Below are 14,894 nucleotides of genomic sequence, written 5' to 3'. Positions count from 1 at the left end.
TTGAAAAAGGAGGCAAAAACATAAAATGGGAAAAAGACATTCTTTTCAGTAAGTCTTGCTGGGAAACCTGGACAGCTGCATGCAAATCAATGAAACTAGAACACACCCTCACACCATGCATGAAAATAAACTCAAAATGGCTGAAAGACTTAAATATAAGACAAGACACCACCAAACTCCTGGAAGAGAACATAGGCAAAACATTCTCTGACATCAACCTTATGAATATTTTCTCAGGTCAGTCTCCCAAAGCAACAGAAATAAGAGCAAAAATAAACCAATGGGACCTAATCAAACTGACAAGCTTTTGCACAGCAAAGGAAACCAAAAAGAAAACTTACAGAATGGGAGAAAATAGTTTCAAATGATGCAAACTGACAAGGGCTTAGTCTCTAGAATATACAAGCAACTTATACAACTCAACAGCAAAAAAGCCAACAACCCAATTGAAAAATGGGCAAAAGACCTGAATAGACATTTTTCCAAGGAAGATGTAAAGATGGCCAACAAGCACATGAAAAAATGCTCTACATCACTGATTATTAGAGAAATGCAAATCAAAACTACCACGAGATACCACCTCACACCAGTCAGAATGGCCATCATTAATAAGTCCACAAATAATAAATGCTGGAGGGGGTGTGGAGAAAAGGGAACCCTCCTGCACTGTTGGTGGAAATGTAAGCTGGTACAACCACTATGGAGATCAGTATGGAGGTAACTTAGAAGTCTATATATAGAACTACCATATGACCCAACAAGATCACTCTTGGGCATATATCTAGACAAAACTCTCCTTGCAAAAGACACATGCACCCACATGTTCATTGCAGCTCTATTCACAAGAGCCAAAACATGGAAACAACCCAAATGTTCATCGACAGATGATTGGGTTAGGAAGATGTGGTATATATACACAATGGAATACTATTCAGCCATAAAAAAGAATGAACTAATGCCATCTGCAGCAACGTGGATGGAACCAGAGACTCTGCTACTGAGTGAAGTAAGTCAAGAAAGAGAAAGACAAATACCATATGATATCACTTATATCTGGAATCTAGGCACAAGTGAACCTTTCCACAGAAAATAAAATCATGGACTTGGAGAATAGACTTGTGGTTGCCAAGCAGAAGGGGAGGGAGTGGGGTGGTTGGGGAGCTTGGGGTTAATAGATACAAGCTATTGCCTTTGGAATGGATTAGAAATGAGATCCTGCTGTGTAGCACTGGGAACTATGTCTAGTCACTTATGATGGAACATGATAATGTCAGAAAATAGAATGTGTACATGTATGTGTAACTGGGTCACCATGCTGTACAGTAGGAAAAAAAAATTGTATTGGGGAAATAACAATTAAAAAAAAAAAAGAAAAAGAAATCAAAACTTGGTTTAATGAAAAGATGAAAAAACTAATAAACCTAGAGTGACCAAGGAAAAAAGGGAGGAGACTCAAATTACTAAAATCAGCAATGAAAGTGGAGATATCACTACTGACCTTCAAAAAATAAAAAGGGTTATAAAAGGAGTTCCCGTTGTGGCGCAGTGGTTAACGAATCCAACTAGGAACCATGAGGTTGCGGGTTCAGTCCCTGCCCTTGCTCAGTGGGTTAGCGATCTGGCGTTGCTGTGAGCTGTGGTGTAGTTTGCAGACGCGGCTTGGATTCCGCATTGCTGTGGCTCTGGCGTAGGCCGGGGGCTACAGCTCCGATTTGACCCCTAGCCTGGGAACCTCCGGGAGTGGCGCAAGAAATAGCTAAAAAAAGACAAAAAAAAAAGGGTTATAAGGAAATATATGAAAAACAGCACGGCAACAAATTAGACAACCTAGAACAGACAAATTCCTTGAAATACACAAATTACCTAAACTGATTCAACAAGAAACAGAAAATTTTAATAGCTCTATGACAATTAAATAAATTGAATAAGTGACTTTGAAAATGCCCACAAAGAAAAGTGTGGTCAAGATGGCTTTACCAGTAATTTTACCAAATACTTAATGAATAATTAATACCAATCCTTCACAGATGCTTAAAAAAAAGAGGAGGAGGAGGAGGGAAGACTTCCTTAGTCTACACAGTATTATTCTGACACTAAAACAAATTAAAGACATCACAAAAAAACCACAGACCAATATCCCTTACGAATATAGTTACAAAAATACTCAATGAAATACTGGCAAACAAATCCAGCAACATATACTAAAGATTATGTAATATGGTCAGGTAGGCCTTCAACCAGAAGAGCACAGTTGTTTTAAAATACAAAAATCAAGTAATATCAATAGATAAAAAGCAAAAACCAAATGATCACCTCAAAAGACACACAAAAAAATTTGATGATATCCAGGAGTTCCCGTCATGGCTCAGTGGTTAACAAATCCGACTAGGAACCATGAGGTTGCGGGTTCGATCCTTGACCTTGCTCAGTGGGTTAAGGATCTGGCGTTGCCGTTAGCTGTGGTGTAGGTTGCAGACGCAGCTCGGATCCTGCGTTGCTGTGGTGTAGGCTGGCGGTTACAGCTCCGATTAGATCCCTAGCCTGGAACCTCCATGTGCCGCGGGAGCGGCCCTAGAACACAAAAAAAAGACAAAAAAAATGGGCAAAGGATTTGAATAGACAATTCTCCAAAGAAGATACACAAATGGCCAATAAGCACATATAATGATGCTTAACATTATTAGTCATTAGGGGAATGCAAATAAAAATCACAATGAGAAATACTATATATGCACTAGGATGGCTAAAATAAAATTACGAAGACAGAGAATAACAAGTATTAAAGAGGATGTGGAGCAATTAAAACTCTCACACACTGGTGGTGGGAATGTAGAACAATATAACCACTGTGAAAAGCAGTCCCTAATCCTGTCCTCAAGAAGTTTACAATCTAATATGGGGTGATAGTGGAGATATAAAAATAATATTTGAAATGGGCCCTAATGACACTGGGTATAGTTCATAACGTTTTTAAAAATGTTAATCATTAAGGTATTACCTCTGGGACAATGGCAAGCAACAGAGATTCATCTCTCTACCTAGACAAACATTGTACTGGTAGTAGAATCTACCTGAAATAACTATTTTGGAACTCTGAGTCTATATGAACACTTGGCAAAATGTGGTAATATCAGTCAATTTCAGCCTTCAGTGCAGTAGTGACTATTCAGTCCTCAGACCCCAGTACCATGATAGGCATCCGTGGGGACAATAATTTGTAGTTTTGGTGTAGCTTGCTGGAGTGAGGGTAGGCAATAAGGACCTTATCTTTGAAATATCAGGATCTGTGTTCTGATTATGGATTGCAGCTTCTGATGGCTGACATGCTGCTAAAGGCTGCCATCGTTCCAATCCCCACCAACTGAAGCAGCTGCTTGGAGATTTAAAAGAGAAGGTTTTTTGTTTTTGTTTTTTTAGATTCAAAAATAACTGCATATACACAGTATTTTTAGAGACCCACTATGCTTGCTCAAGAAAAGACATAACCACAGAAAAGACCTGAAATCGAAAGCTTTCACCTCAGTCTGATCCATAACACAGAGACCCCATACAACAATAAAAAACAAACAAAAAAACAAAAAACACAAGGAAAATAGGGGGAAATATAGAATTACCAAATTACAAGATTCAAACATCCAGTTTTCAACAACAATAACAACAACAAATCACAAGGCATATGGAGAAACAGAAAGGTACAGTCCATTCAAAGGAACAAAAGCAAGTGATATAATATATACCCGAGGAAGCCCGGATGTCAAGTTTACTACACAAAGATTTGGAAAACAACTGTCTTAAAGATGTTTCTTTATGATGCTTCTTTTAGCAAATAGCTAAATGAAAACATGGACAAAGTCCTCCCCAGACTTTATTACGTTAATTGTGCTATCTTCAAGTTTGCTAATTCTTTCTTCTGCCTGATTAAATCTGTTTTTGAATCCACATAGTGTATTGTATTTAAGCTTAGATTTTCCTTTTGGTTTCTATTTCTTCACTGGTATTCTAATTTTGTTAAAATGATCTCTGTATTATTTCTTACACCTATATGTGAATATACAAATATCTCAATACAAACTTTAATTAAAAAAACTGTTCCAGAAAGTGACACTGGTTGTGACCTCAAGGTGCCCTATGGAAGTCTCCTAAAATTTTATGCCACCGACTTAGTTATTCACATTAAAGTTTTTGAACTTGCCCTTAAGAAAAAAAGGAATGAAGTATTGATACATGCTCCAACATGGATGGACCCTGAAAACATCTTAAGAAGCCAGTCACAAAAATCCATAGGTAGGATAATTCCATTTATATGAAATATTCGGAATAGGCAAATCTACAGCGATAGACTGTAGATTAGTGGTTGCCTGGAGCTGGTCAGGAGGGTTGTGGAAATGTGGGAAGAACTTCTAAGGAGTATGGGGTTTATTCTGGGGATGATGAAAATCCCCAGAATAAGCTTAGATTGTGATAATGATTGCACAACTGTGTGAATATGCTAAAATCCATTTAACTGTACATTTTAAATGGGTCAATTCATGGTATGTGAATTATATATCAACAGATGTTAAAAAATTTCTTGTGAACTTATGAGGTGTGGTAGCAGAAGTAAAGCTTTCAACAACTATATGTATTGATTAATCATGCCTTTTTTGTCCCTCATTGGTATAAACAGTGACCTATCACATATATCTTATGCAGCACCCTGAATTTTTATACTTCTTTTCCCAACCTTAAGAATAGGATAAATATTATGAAATGTGGGATTTTTATTTATTTATTTATCTATTTGTCATTTTTAGGGCCGCATCCACGGCACATGGAAGTTCCCAGGTTAGGGGTTGAATCAGAGCTGTAGCTGCAGGCCGACGCCACAACCACAGCAATGCCAGATCGAAGCCATGTCTGAGACCTACACTGCAGCTCACGGCAACACCGGATCCTCAGCCCACTGAGGATCATTACTAGGGTTCTCATGGACACTAGTTGGGTTCATTACCGCTGCACCACCATAGGAACTCCAAAATGTGGGGTTTTAAAATCATTCTGAGTCGTCTTACCAGTGAGTAGCTCTATCCATGTTTGGACAGTTTCTGTGGGCTCAGTTGCTTTGATGTGTTTGAGAGTTTCATCCAGTAAAACATCTCCTGTTGGGCTGTCTGACTTTAGTAGTACCTTTCAGAAAAGAAGAAACACGGGACCCTGGTTCATTTACTTCATTTAAATTAAAATCATTCAATATGCTATATATACATTATTGATTCAGTGTGGTAGGAAATGCAAAGCAGCATAATATACTGCCACTGTTCTCAAGCAATTTAAAATCTAATGTGAGGTGATAGTGGGGAGATAAAAATAACCTTTGAAGTGGGCCCTAGTGACAAACTGGATATAAATGATAATGGAAAAAGGATTCACTAATAACTCTCTGAGTCTGGAAAACCAACTTGTAAAGCAAATTAAGGTAGGAAAGTCAGGAAAAGGAATCAATTTAGGGGAAAAGTTGACGCAGTTTGCTTTTAACTGATATGGGATAGCCATGTTGAAATGTCTGGTCAATAGTTAACTATGTTCCAGGGAGTGGAAAAAGAAGACAGGCCTAGAAATTTGGGAGTTAATATCATGGGGGGTGATAGATGAAGCTGTAAAGGTAAATGATATCTCCAAAAGGATACAAAGTTATACAAAGCACAAACTGAGACTTAGATGTTAAGGTAGGTAGAAGGAAAAGAAATAGCCAGAGAAACGAAGGTCAAGAACAGAGAAAGTCTGAAGCAGGAAGTGGTCAAAAGTGTCAAATGCCACACATAGGTTAAAAGAGGCAAATAAATTGAAGACTGAAAATTGTCTGGTGATACCGAAGAAGGTAGTTTCAGTAGAGTGCGGAGTATGACAATGAAGTTGTGAGTGGAAAATATGAATAGTCAGAAAATGGAGATAGCAATATAGCTCATTTGCTGGAGAGGACTTGCAAAATAATTGGAAGAAGGGAAATTGAATGGTTATCTGAGGATGACCAGATTTTGGTAAAAACTGCACCTGACCCACATAATTGCCTCCTCACATATAATACTCTATTTCATAATATTATAGCTACAGACATAGAGGAAGAAATAATCAACGCCATCCTAAATGTGATTTTTTTCTGCATAAAAAAAAGTAAGATAAAACCATGAACTTCTTTAGACCATGAGTACTTAGACTTCTTTCTCTACTACAGGATAATTAAACCTGTTAGACAATGGGACAACTGAGTCTGTGATATTTGTCTTGTCTCACTACTCAAACCTTCCTATTCCTCCATAATGGACCACTGGTATCTGCCCTTTCATAAGAGGATGTTCACAGAGGATGCTCTACCTTTCTGTCTAGTAGCCGCTTCTTACGCATGGTGGGGGGTTCTAGATAGATTCGACCTCGCATGGCCAGCTCTATCAGGATGCCCCCTCGAAGGCCAGATGATATGCAGTCATTCCAGAAAGATGTATAACCCTAGGAAAGGGGAAAAGAGAAGAGAAAGAATGTTCTGAAAGGGATATGGACTTGCAACAAGCACCTGAAAAATGGTCCACTGTGCTGTGTGATTAATTTCACGTCACATTACATGAACTCAAGGCCAAGGGGAGAATAAGAGAAAAAATAATCTCTAACTCCCTTAATCTAAATCCCTCAAAGTATGATTTTTCTGTCTAATTTCAATCTCTTTGTGAATTCCTACGCTTTGGCTGTTAGTTAATAATTGGCATGCCAAATTTTAATTTCTGAGAAGAATTTTTGCTTCCTTGATATCTGTTTCCATGACATTCTAAATTTCAGAGCAGGATACAGGTAAATCAAGTAAAAAAAAAATGTATAAACCATTTAAGCCTTTTACATCGCCAAGAAATGTATTAGTTGCAAGCTCTTTTGATGGGTGGTATAGTAGAAATCCAGCTCTGCCACTGACTAGTTAAGTGCCCTGGGTACGTTACTTAACCTTTCTCAAGTGCAATGTCCTCATCTGTAAAATGGGGGCACTGATATCTATCTTTGTAAGTTTCTGGTGAGGAATAAGTGAGATATATGTAATAAAACTTTTACTATAGTCCCTGGCATATTCTATGCACTTAAATGTTTAGCTTCCCTTCTCTAAGACCTATAGGGAATAAAAAGATATATAATTAATAGCCAGTCTTAAGGAGCTAAAAACTTAGCCAGAAAGACCATGCAAAATCAAGGAAAGGTTTTCTGTGATAATATACAATTTAAATAAATGTTCAGTTGGAAATGGAGTAGAAGATAAGGCATAAATGATTATAGGAAGTATGGTTTAGATGACAGTTTTTCAAATTATAAATGACTTTTGGGCTAGAGTAGTCAGGAACTCTTACAGGACATGGGCTGGGGTTTGAAGAATAGGCTGAATTTAGCAGAGAGGGAGGGTTTTCCAGATGAAGGAAACCATCCAAATTCTATGTAATCTTCAAAAGGGCATTTTAAACAAAAGTGTTAAGGAAGGAGACCTCAAATACATATGGAGATAAAACTCAAGGATTCAAAGAGAACTCATGAGCAAGTTGGTCAGGCTAGGCTATGGAAAATCTTGATGCTTTCAATTTTTTATGGAAAGGCAATACTGAATTCTGAAGATTCTGAGCAAGGAGTTATGATTAACACAAGAAAGACCCATCAGCATTATCAGAACTGTTTAACACTCTTTAACTATCTTGGGTGCAGCATTCCCTCTCACTGGAGAGAAGGTGGGTGTGACATTGGTAGGGAGAGTCAAGCCGGGCCTTAAAGCATCAACAAGACTAAATCACAGTAATGGTAATGTCTAATATTTATTAAACACTTATTGCATAGTAGATTTGTGTTAAATAAGCTTTTATACATGTGTTATATGATTACATCTTCACAACAAAGGAGGTACTACTATTACCCATGTTTTATTTTTTATTTTTATTTTTTGTCTTTTTGCCTTTTCTAGGGTCGCTCCCTCGGCATATGGAGGTTCCCAGACTAGGGGTCTAATCGGAGCTGTAGCCACCGGCCTATGCCAGAGCCACAACAACACAGGATCCAAGCCACATCTGTGACCCACACCATAGCTCATGGCAACACCAGATCCTTACCCACTGAGCAAGGCCAGGGATCATGGATGCTAGTCAGATTTATTAACTGGTGAGCCACAACGGGAACTCTTTAACTTCCATGTCTTTTAACTTCTTTTTTATATTTTCAATTTCCTTTGTCTCTATATTGCTTTCTCAAGAGTTAGTTTGTACCTGGCTCTAATTTACTTTCTATGTTTAATATGTTAAAATAATGCTGAGCTTTTGATTTCAACTATTTGTCATCTCCAAAAGTTTTATTTATTTTTCACTTTTGCCTGGTCATTTGTGATCATTTCTTCTTGTATTTCATTTTGTGATTCTTTCTTTCTTTCTTTCTTTGACCACACCCACAGCCTGCAGAAGTTCCTGGGCCAGGCATCCCCAAGCCTGACTCACAGTAGTAAACTAATAGTAAACCACAGCAGTGTCATTGCTGAGTCCTTAAACACTAGGCCACCAGAGAACTTCAAGATTCTTTTGTTTCTTTAAAAATATCACAGATATCTCATATTGTTTGATCATTTTAATACCTGAGGTCCTTGTTATTTCTACTGGTTCATTCTCATGGGTGTCTTTTTCTTTGTATGGTTATGATACTTGGTTAACAGGTCCATATTTAATTTTTTGTGAATCTATGAAATTCTGGAGGTCTAGATTGAGGATGTCTTCCTCTAGAGAGGAAGATCTGCATTTAGTTCTGCTGAGAGTAAGGCATGGAGAGACTGAGCCTGCCTCATGGCTACTTCAAGAGTCATACCTGTAACTCCTTTTTAAGGAGGGAGTAAGCCATTTTTTTTTCCTACCAATATTTGGTTATATACAAGTTCGCTGCCTAGTTAAGGTTAAACTATAACTTCACTTTAGGATATATAATTTACTTAGGCATAACCTTTATATAATCCTGGTGAGTTTATGAATCTCAACAGGTGTGCAAACATTTCATCCAGGATTAAAGCAATTAGAGGAAAGTTTTCCTTGTCTTCATTTCTGCCTAACCATGTAACTTCTGTTTCAGCAAGAATGAGGTCAGATTGTAAACAGAACTAGAAATGCGAAGCACTGTAAATAAAGAAATAATGGAGACCAGGACGTACAAACCGTATATATTCCATATCACCCTTTCCCATCATAGTCTCTCATATTATACAAAACTCTTCAATTTAGATTTTTACCTTTCTTTTATTGAATCATATGCCATAACAGAAAAAGTAAAAAAATACACAGAAGCATTTTAAAAATAATTATAACTCTAAAATCTAGTTTCCTCTAAATCTATCTGGCTGTTTTAGTGAATTCTCAAACCATCTACAATAAAGATAATGCATTGAAGGGCCAGTGCTTTAGGATGCAGTATGATTTACCACATGCATACTGAAGTTCACCATTCGTTAAATTTAATTACCAAAGGTTATATACACAAGTGAAAAGAGAAAAAGAAAAATTTAAAAAACCAAAATTGCACACTGTCTCATGACCAACAGAGAATACTGGAGGATTGGCAGAATGAGATCTTTGGATAGCAGACATAGTCTTGATTAAAAAAGTAACATATGATTGAAACTCTCTGGTGGTGCAGTGGATTGAGGATCTGGTGGTGATGCTGCTGTGGCTTGGGTTTGATCCCTGGCCCAGGACTTCTACATGTTGTGGATGCAGACAAAAAGAAAAAAAAAATGTCAAAAAAAAAAAAAAAAACGAAAAGATCATATTATAGAAATGCATAATTTAGAAAATAAAAGTCTCCTATAATCATCTCCATGTAACAGTTTAGTGGGTATTTTCTAGATTTTACATAGACTATTATATACTTACCGATATTACATACAGAAATGAGATCATGCTGAGTGGGAATTTTTCCACTTACCCATTATTTTGGATATCTTTCCACATCACTAAACACAAAGCTACCTCAATCAATGTAATGGCTGCATCTTTTTTTTCCTTTTTTGGCTGCAGCTGTGGCATATGAAAGTTCCTTGGCCAGGGATCAATCTGAGCCAGAGCTGTGACATACACCACAGCTGCTGCAACACTAGATCCTTATCCCACTGTGCTGGTCTGGGGATAAAACCTGTGCAGCCACAGAGACAACTTTGGACCTTTAACTTGTTGTGCCACAGTGGGAACGCCTAGTATTGCATTTTAGATACACTACAGTTTATCTATCCAAGTCCTTATTGATGTTTGGGTTGCTCATAATTTTTTTGGCATTATAAAAAATGCTACACAGAAATATCAATTTGTATGTATTTCTATTGAATAAATTCCTAGAAGAAATTTTTAAGACAAAGATTATACATACTGAATTTTATTTTTTTTTAGGGCTGCACCTGCAGCATTCTTAAGTTCCCAGGCTAGGAGTCAAATTGGAGCTGCAGCTACCAGCCTACATCACAGCCACAGCAATGCGGGATCTGCGCCATGTGCACAACTGACACTACAGCTCATGACAATGTGGGATGCTTAATCCACTGAGTAAGATGAGGGATTGGACCCGAATCCTTGTGGATACTAGTTGGATTTGTTTCTGCTGAGCCACAACAGGAACTCCCATATTTAAATTTTTGATAAAGCCATTTTATTCCTGTAAAAGGTTGGGCAATAAGGTTTCAATAAATTCAGGAGTTCCCTGGTGGCTTAGAGGTTAAGGATAAGGCATTGTCACTGATGTGGTGCAAAGTTAATCTCTGGCCTAGGAACTTCCACGTGCTGTGGGCATGGCCAAAAAAAAAAGAGAGATTTCAATAAATTCAGACTGTCAACACTTTACACTGAATTTCCGCCTAGTCGAGTTTGCTATGCAAACTTCCTTGAAGACACACCTTAAAACAACTCTGAAGGTTAAAAATTTTAAAGTTGCTTGCTTGGGGTAAGAAGAAGAAAGAAAGCAAAGAAATTTGAAGCATCATTAAAAGGAGTTTTAGAAAAACAACGTTAGGGAGTTCCTGTTGTGGTGCATAGAAACGAATACAACTAGTATCCATGAGGATCCTGGCCTTGCCCCATGGGTTAAAGATCCAGTGATGCCTGAGCTGTGGTGTATGTCGTAGACGCACCTTGGATCTGGTGTTGCCGTGGCTGTGGTGTAGGCTGGCAGCTACAGCTCCGATTTGATCCCTAGCCTAAGAAGCTCTATATGCTGTGGGTTCGGCCCTAAAAAGCAAAAAAAAAAAACCAAGAAAAAAAAGTTAGAAAATCCTTATGACAACATTGAATGAAAAACTATGCAAATACATAATTGTATATTTACGATTATTACAATAATATAAAATTCTGTCTATTTTAAAAAGGATTTTCTTGTTTTTGCAAATAATCTACACTGAAAAAATATCATTTTGTTAGGAAAAAAAATCTCAAAAGAAAAATCTTTCCCTCCCGCTAAATCTGAAGATTCAGCATTAAAATTGCTTCACTTTCCATGAGAAAAGGAATTTTACTGTGTCTTCTTGAAGCCTTTTCTACATGTCCAATTCCAAAGCCCAATGTCTGCATGATGATCTCCAGGATTATTAAAAATTATACAGGAAAAAAAAGTTATACAAGAAAAATGAGATTTTTTTCCATTTTTTTCTCTAAAAAAATTACTTTAAAGAGGGTTAGTTTACGATTTTCCTTAAAAGTGCTCTATTAAAATAGTGGATTTGATCTAAATTCCTCTTTTATAAATTGATGTGATCCATTGGAACTCAATATTTCTATGTCCACATAGCCAACAGAGACATTTTAGAAAAAAGTTTAATTATTAAAAGCTCATTCTGCTTAATCGTAATGGGGAATAAGGAACTGTGACCTGGCTGTTATTCTGGTTTAACAGATGATTTCAGCATGACTGGGAAGAATGGATTATAAACCTAGACAAATGGATATCATTTCTCAACTACATGAAGATTATACCCTTTTATAGGCTTGTTTACAACACTGGGTGGGAAGATACAACGCTGATCATAATAATCAGTTTATTAGTCTTCTAATGGTTGTCAGTTAAGGTTAGCTGGTTTGTTTGGTTTTATTTTTTGGCTGTGCCCATAGCATGCGGAAGTTCCTGGGATCAAACCTGAGCCACAGCAGTGAATCTTGAATGATTCACTGCTAGGCAACCAAGGAACTCTTGGTTTTTTTTGTTGTTTTTTTTTTTATTTTTAATAAAAGCCATTATCAAAAGTTCAAAAAAGAAAAACAAACGGTAATGCCTTATCAGTGAAAAAGAAATCCAAAATAAAAGAACACAACTGGTAATCTTTGATTATTCCTACATAAGCTTCGAATCTCATTCTGGCCAGGAAAAATGTTAATTTTTTATTTAAAAAATTTAAAAACGATCGTAGCACCAAAATGGTAACAGTTAACTTTTTTCTTTTCTTTTTTTTTTTTTCCTTTTTTCTTTTTAGGGCCACACCCATTGCATATGGAAGTTCCAAAGCTAGGGGTCAAATTGAAGCTGCAGCTGCCGGCCTACGCCACAGCCACACCAGATCCAAGATGCATCTGCGCCCTATACCACAGCACACGGCAACACTGGACCCTTTTCCCACCGAGTGAGGCCAGGGATCAAATCTTCGTCCTCAAGGATACTAGTCTGGTTTGTAACCCACTGAGCCACAATGGCAACTCCAGTAACAGTAACTTATATGCCTTTCTTTTCCCACAATCTGTATGAGAACATGGAATTTTCATTGCTACACACTATCCAAAGAAAATAGAAGAAAAGAGAGCTGAGAATGGAAGCAAAAAAATCTGAAATGTGTCTAAGGCTCTAAATCTATTTCCATATAATTCCTCAAATGATTTAAAAGAGGATTTGGAAACACAAAGGTATTTATTGTATGTTTAAACCTCAGAAGAATGAAACTAGGTAAATGCAGATACATTTTTTGTTTTCAAATAGATTTTTTCTCTCTGATTAAAAAGTAGTATACACATATTTTATAAAATTTTGGAAAAAATCATAAAAAATAAAATAAAAATTACTTATATATTCTATCATTCCTATTATTATTTGTGTATATAAGACCAGATTTTTCTTTACATATACAATACACTTAGCTTCTTCCCTCACCCCAGTTTTGAAGCTTTCCTTCACAGAGCAGCTTTGTGTGAATTATGGAACAGAATGTATACACTGCAAATTTTCATAAAATATTGAGGAGTAGGGGTAGAAGAAACTGTGAGAGAGGTAATTTCATAATCTTTCATAACGGGGAGTCAATAAGATATTGTATAAAATAGAATCATGTGGTTTAAGAAAACATGACCCCAACACCCTTTTAAAAATACATTTTGGGGTTTAACATTTCCAAACATACGCAAAACCATAGAAATTACTAACTTCCATGTATCCATCATCTAGATTCATCAGCTACCTTTATAATCTTTCATCTATATCTCTCACCCCATTTCCAGATTTTTTTTTTGTCTTTGCCTTTTTTTGGAGCCACACCCCAGCATGTGGAGGTTCCCAGGCTAGGGGTCTAATCAGAGCTGTTGCTGCTGGCCTACGCCACAGCCACAGCAATGCGGGATTCGAGCCCCGTCTGCAACCTACACCACAGCTCAAGGCAACACCGGATCCTCGGATCTGGTGTCGCTGTGGCTCTGGCATAGGCTGGCAGCAACAGCTCTGATTAGACCCCATCCTGGGAAGCTCCATATGCCGCAGGTGCGGCCCTAAAGGACAAAAGAAAAAAGAAATTCATTGACTTATAAAATAAAAAAAAGAAAGAAAAAAAGACTTAGGATTTGAAGCTAGCTGTGTCTGCTTCCAAAGCCTGTGTTATTAAACAATGCCTATGAGAAAATCAGAAAATGCAGGAATGAAACACATTGAGAGGTATGATAAATGCAAGGGAATTTAGAGAAAAAAAAGATCAATGATTTGTGATGCACTTTGAAAGGAAATGCCCTGCCCCTTCTGGCTAAAGTGACTTCTAGGTGATTTAAAGGGCTAATACCCTTTTTCTCCTCTTCATTTTCTTTTCCCTGCTTTTTGGCGCCAGATACCAAAGAATAGGATGTTCAAAAGCAGCTACAGGAGTTCCCATCGTGGCTCATTGGTTAACGAATCCAACTAGGAACCATGAGGTTGCGGGTTTGATCCCTGCCCTTGCTCAGTGGGTTAAGGATCCAGTGTTGCCATGAGCTGTGGTGTAGGTCGCAGATGCGGCTCGGATCCCGAGTTGCTGTGACCCTGGTGTAGGCCGGCGGCTACAGCTCCAATTAGACCCCTAGCCTGGGAACCTCCATATGCTGCAGAAGTGGCCCTAGAAATGGCAAAAAAGGGGGAAAAAAAAAAGCAGCTATATACACAGGGGAAATTAGAAGGTTATTGCAAATGCCCAGAAAAGACATTTTTTTTTTTTTTTTTTGCTTTTTAAGGCCACACCTGCAGCATATGGAAGAATTGGAGCTAAGCTGCCAGCCTACACCACAGCCACAGCAAGGCAGGATCTGAGCTGTGTCTATGACCTACACCACAGCTCACAGCAATGCCGGATCCTAAGCCCACTGAGCAAGGCCAGGGATTGAACCTGCAACCTCATGGTTCCTAGTCAGACTTGTTTCCACTGCGCCACTACGGGAAATCCAGAAAATACCTTAATTTTACACCTTAGGCTGATCCTCAGCACAGAGACAGCTTAAAACAATTAAAAAAAAAAAAAAAAAGCATTACACCATAAACAAAAATCAACCCAAAGTGGATTAAAAACTTGACCATAACTCTTGAAACAGTAAAATTACAAGAAGAAAACACAGGGTGAGCTCCTCGAGATTGGTTTTGTCAATGGCTTTTTTTTTTTTTTGGACTTGATA

General features: G+C 37.6%; 1 protein-coding gene across 3 annotated transcripts in view; it reads right to left on the bottom strand.

Annotated features, from left to right (window-relative positions):
• GOLPH3L (golgi phosphoprotein 3 like) overlaps nucleotides 1-14,894 on the bottom strand; it is a 36,045-nt gene that overhangs the window by 3,331 nt on the left and 17,820 nt on the right. For 2 of the 3 annotated variants that reach the window (XM_047784736.1, XM_047784734.1), the window contains 2 exons: nucleotides 6,352-6,483; nucleotides 5,052-5,166 (listed from right to left, as the gene is read on the bottom strand). In XM_047784736.1, coding sequence (XP_047640692.1) covers nucleotides 5,052-5,166; nucleotides 6,352-6,483 — 247 coding nt within the window. The remainder of the gene's footprint in view (nucleotides 1-5,051; nucleotides 5,167-6,351; nucleotides 6,484-14,894) is intronic. The other variant, XM_047784737.1, reaches the window with a different exon arrangement.

This window comes from Phacochoerus africanus, chromosome 6 (genome assembly GCF_016906955.1).
Source record: "Phacochoerus africanus isolate WHEZ1 chromosome 6, ROS_Pafr_v1, whole genome shotgun sequence".
In the NCBI taxonomy this organism is placed as follows: domain Eukaryota; kingdom Metazoa; phylum Chordata; class Mammalia; order Artiodactyla; family Suidae; genus Phacochoerus; species Phacochoerus africanus.
Note: the sequence above shows the minus strand (reverse complement) of the source record. Positions and strands in the feature narration are given on the sequence as shown.